General features: G+C 40.1%; 1 protein-coding gene across 1 annotated transcript in view; it reads left to right on the plus strand.

Moving 5' to 3' along the window:
* Nucleotides 1–3,787, plus strand: part of GUCY2C (guanylate cyclase 2C (heat stable enterotoxin receptor)) — a 91,354-nt gene that overhangs the window by 53,172 nt on the left and 34,395 nt on the right. The window contains exon 18 of the mRNA XM_006866036.1: nucleotides 695–832. Coding sequence (XP_006866098.1) covers nucleotides 695–832 — 138 coding nt within the window. The remainder of the gene's footprint in view (nucleotides 1–694; nucleotides 833–3,787) is intronic.

Below are 3,787 nucleotides of genomic sequence, written 5' to 3' on the forward strand. Positions count from 1 at the left end.
GTATAGGATTTCCAAGTAGTGACTGGTGGGTTTGAACCAGCAACTTTGTGATCCTATAGTGCCTCATTAGGACTCTACCATATGTCCTATAAGCTATTAAATCCCTCAGCCTCTCATATTCTATTGCATTTATTCAACAAATATTTACTAAGCACTTACTCTACCAAACTAAAAAACAAAGCCATTTGCTGTAGAACTGATTCCAACTCATGGTTATTCCATGTGCTGCTACTGAGTAGAACTGTGCTCCACAGGTTGGTATGGCTTTGACCTTTCAGACTGGCAGGTCTGTCTTCCAAGAAGCCTCTAGAAAGATTCAAAACGCCAACTTTTCTGTTAGTAACCCAGCTCTTACAGCTATTTGTGTCATCCGATGAGCTATACACCAGGTCCTAGTCTAGGTAGGCCTTGAGGGCACCAGGACATTGTTCCTAGCCGTTTTGAAGGAGAAATTTGCTATTTGTCCTCATGCAAATCATGGACTTACATGGTCAGCTTCAAAGGTAAGTGTAGGTTCTACCACCTAGCACTAGCACTAGCATTAGCATTAACTCCTCAAGTGTTTGGGAGCACATCGATTCAAGGCCACTCATATTTGGGATGGACTGTATAGGGAATTACAGAAAAAAGTGTTTTGGCTACCTGAGGCTGCTCATCACCCCTCTCTTTTCCACCTCATTGGCTGAATGGTCAGACTTATGGACAGCTCCTGAACACCTTCGCCAAGCCAACATCTCTCAGAAAGGAGACGTGTATAGCTACGGGATCATTGCCCAGGAGATCGTTCTGCGTAGAGAAACCTTCTATACATTGACCTGCCGGGACCAGAATGGTAAGTCTCAGACCCTTCAGCTGCTCCCACTGGGGACCAACCAGCCTATATCCCAGGCTGACTATGACATGAATCCATTTGTGACCACATCTCAGCCCCTTAATCTGCAAAAGAAAGGATATATCTGCACCTCACATTTCACAGAGGTGCTAGAAGGATTAAATGACAGTATGAATGTTAGAGTGCTTTGAAGAGCATAAAACTTTACACCATTGCCAGTTACCATTATTATCAACCTTCCCCGTTTCCTCCTGATCCCACTATGAGACATGTGTCAGTTTAACACCTGAATGAGATCATTTTAGCAGAATAACACGTGTATTTTAGTTCTGCCTAAAAAAAGTTCTATAATTTTTGTCTTATGTCCTTTTAGGAGGACATGCTACATTTCATTCACTCAAACCTCTTTTACTGAGTACTTATTATCTATCAGCTCTTAACTGTCTGGTAAGGGTGGTAGAGGTAAGAGGCATGGTTCCAGGATATAGGGAGGAGAGGGGCAGAGTGTTGGTAGAGAAAATTGACTGAAGGCAGTGGAGTTTGAGTTGGGTTTTAAAGGGTTAGCACCTTAAATTGACTTTCTGAGTGTTGTTAGGTGCCATCAAGTCGGTTCTCTGTCGATGTACTGTTGCAGCCGTTATTGAATTATCTTCAGCAAAATTTGACTTGCATGCAATATTAATGATAATGTCAGTGATTGTCACATTCCATTGAATCACCTCTCTTTGGAATGGGCACAAATATGGATCTCTCCCAGTCGGTTGGCTAGGTAGCTGTCTTCCAAGTTTCTTGGCATAAATGAGTGCCTCCAGTGCAGCATGAGTTTGTTGATAGATTTCCATTTGTATTCCATCAGTTCCTGGACCTTGTGTTTTGTCAATGCCTTCAGTGCAGCTTGGACTTCTTTCAGTATCATCGCTTCTTGATCATATGCTACTTCTTGAGATAGTGGAACAGCAACTCTCTGTATACTTTCCACCTTCTTTTGAAGCTTTCAGCATCATTCAATATTTTGTCCATGGTGCTGGTGCTGTACCACTGAGTTGGTTCCGACTGTGAGCGACCATGTATAGGGTTTCTGAGGCTGTATATCTTTATAGGAGCAGATAGCCTTATCCTCTTCCCACAGTGTGGCTGGTAGATTTGAACTGCTGACTTTGTGTTTAGCAGTCCAATGAGTAACCACTATGCTAATTCTTCAATATTTCAAGCCAAGGATTGAATTTTGTTCTTCAGTTCTCTCAGCTTGAGAAATATTGAGCTTGTTCTGCCCTTTTGGTTTTCTAACTCCAGGTCTTTGCACATTTCATTATAATACTTGACTCTGTCTTCTCAAACTGCTCTTTAAATTTTTCTGTTCAGCTCTTTTAATTCCTCATTTCTCCTATTTGCTTTAGCATCTTTATGCTGGATAGCAAGTTTCAGAGTCTCTTCTGACATCCACTTTGGTCTTTTATTTCTTTCCTGTTGTTTTTGCTTTATTTTTTCTTTCCTTTTGCTTTTTTCCTATATGGTGTTCTTTAAAAAGGGTTTTGCAATGAACAAGTCATTGGTCTTGCAAAATTCTATCATGTGATCTCCAGCATCATTTGTATCACGAAGGTCATGTTTTCCAACTACTGATCCTCTTTGTTTCCAGCCTTCGCATTCCAATCACCAGTAATTACTCATTCATCCTGATTGCATGTTTGATCAGTTTCAGACTGAAGAAGTTGGTAGACTTCTTTAGTTTCATCATCACTGGCTGTCATGGTTGGTACATAAATTTGAATAATAGTTGTATTAACTTGTTTTCCTTGTGTTGTTGTCAGGTGCCATCGAGTCGGAACCGACTCATAGCAACCCCATGCACAGCAGAACGAAACAATGTCCGATCCTGGGCCAGCCTCACTACCACTGCCACACTTGAGTCCATCAATGATGCCACCTGGCCAATCCATCTCGTTAGGGATCTTCCTCTTTTTATCTGACCCTCCACCTTACCCAGCATGACATCCTTCTCCAGCGACTGGTCCCTCTGAACAATATGTTCTTATAGGCGCATGAATATTAATCTATCACAGAAAGTGTTGTACTTCAAGATAGATGTTGAATGTTCTTCTTGATTATGAGTGCTACACCATTCCTCTAGAATTTGTCATTCCCGGTATAGTAAATCATATGATGAAAAGATTCAAAATGGCCAGTACCAGTCCATTTTAGGTCACTAATGCCTAGGATGTCAATCTTGATGAATTCTGTTTAATTTTTTACAACTTCCCGTTTTCCTAGACTCATATTTTGTACATCTCACATTTCAGATTATTAATGGATGTCTGTGGCTGTTTCTCCTCCTTTTTTTTTTCTATAGAAATGTGATTTGTTTATGCATACATATTCCGTGTATATACAGACATATTGTACATACATAGCATACATATTTCTATATATTATCAGAACCTTAGTCATATATCTATTAATTGGTAAAATATACCTTCAGTTATACAGTGTGTTTTAATCTAATTTCATCTAATACGTGCTTTTGAGACTGATACGCTTACTCTTGACTCTGCCTGGAACTCTCCCCACCAGATGGTGGGCTTCTCTTCGTTTGGGTCTCAGTCCATGTTATCGCAACAGCAAGACCTTCCCTCTCTCCTCCCTTGCCTCAGTAACTCCATATCTGCAATCCTTAGTAGCCATGAAATTCATATTGTTGAATCCTATAAAAGATACTTTCAAATATCTCTATGTAATCTTTTTTTATTTTTTTCACTTTAAAGAGATCTTATGCAGCTGATTTGCCTGATGCAATGTATCTTTTTTTTTTTTAATGTTTTATTGTGAATTATGTGATAGTTTACATGGGAGAACATCAGTCTTACATTAATTCTATCGTATATCGTCTCATTGCCATGGTTACAATCCCCTCCATGCAATCCTTCCCCTGTACCCCACAGGTCTTCAGCACACAGT

Source organism: Chrysochloris asiatica, unplaced genomic scaffold (assembly GCF_000296735.1).
Source record: "Chrysochloris asiatica unplaced genomic scaffold, ChrAsi1.0 scaffold00086, whole genome shotgun sequence".
NCBI classification, from domain to species: Eukaryota; Metazoa; Chordata; class Mammalia; order Afrosoricida; family Chrysochloridae; genus Chrysochloris; species Chrysochloris asiatica.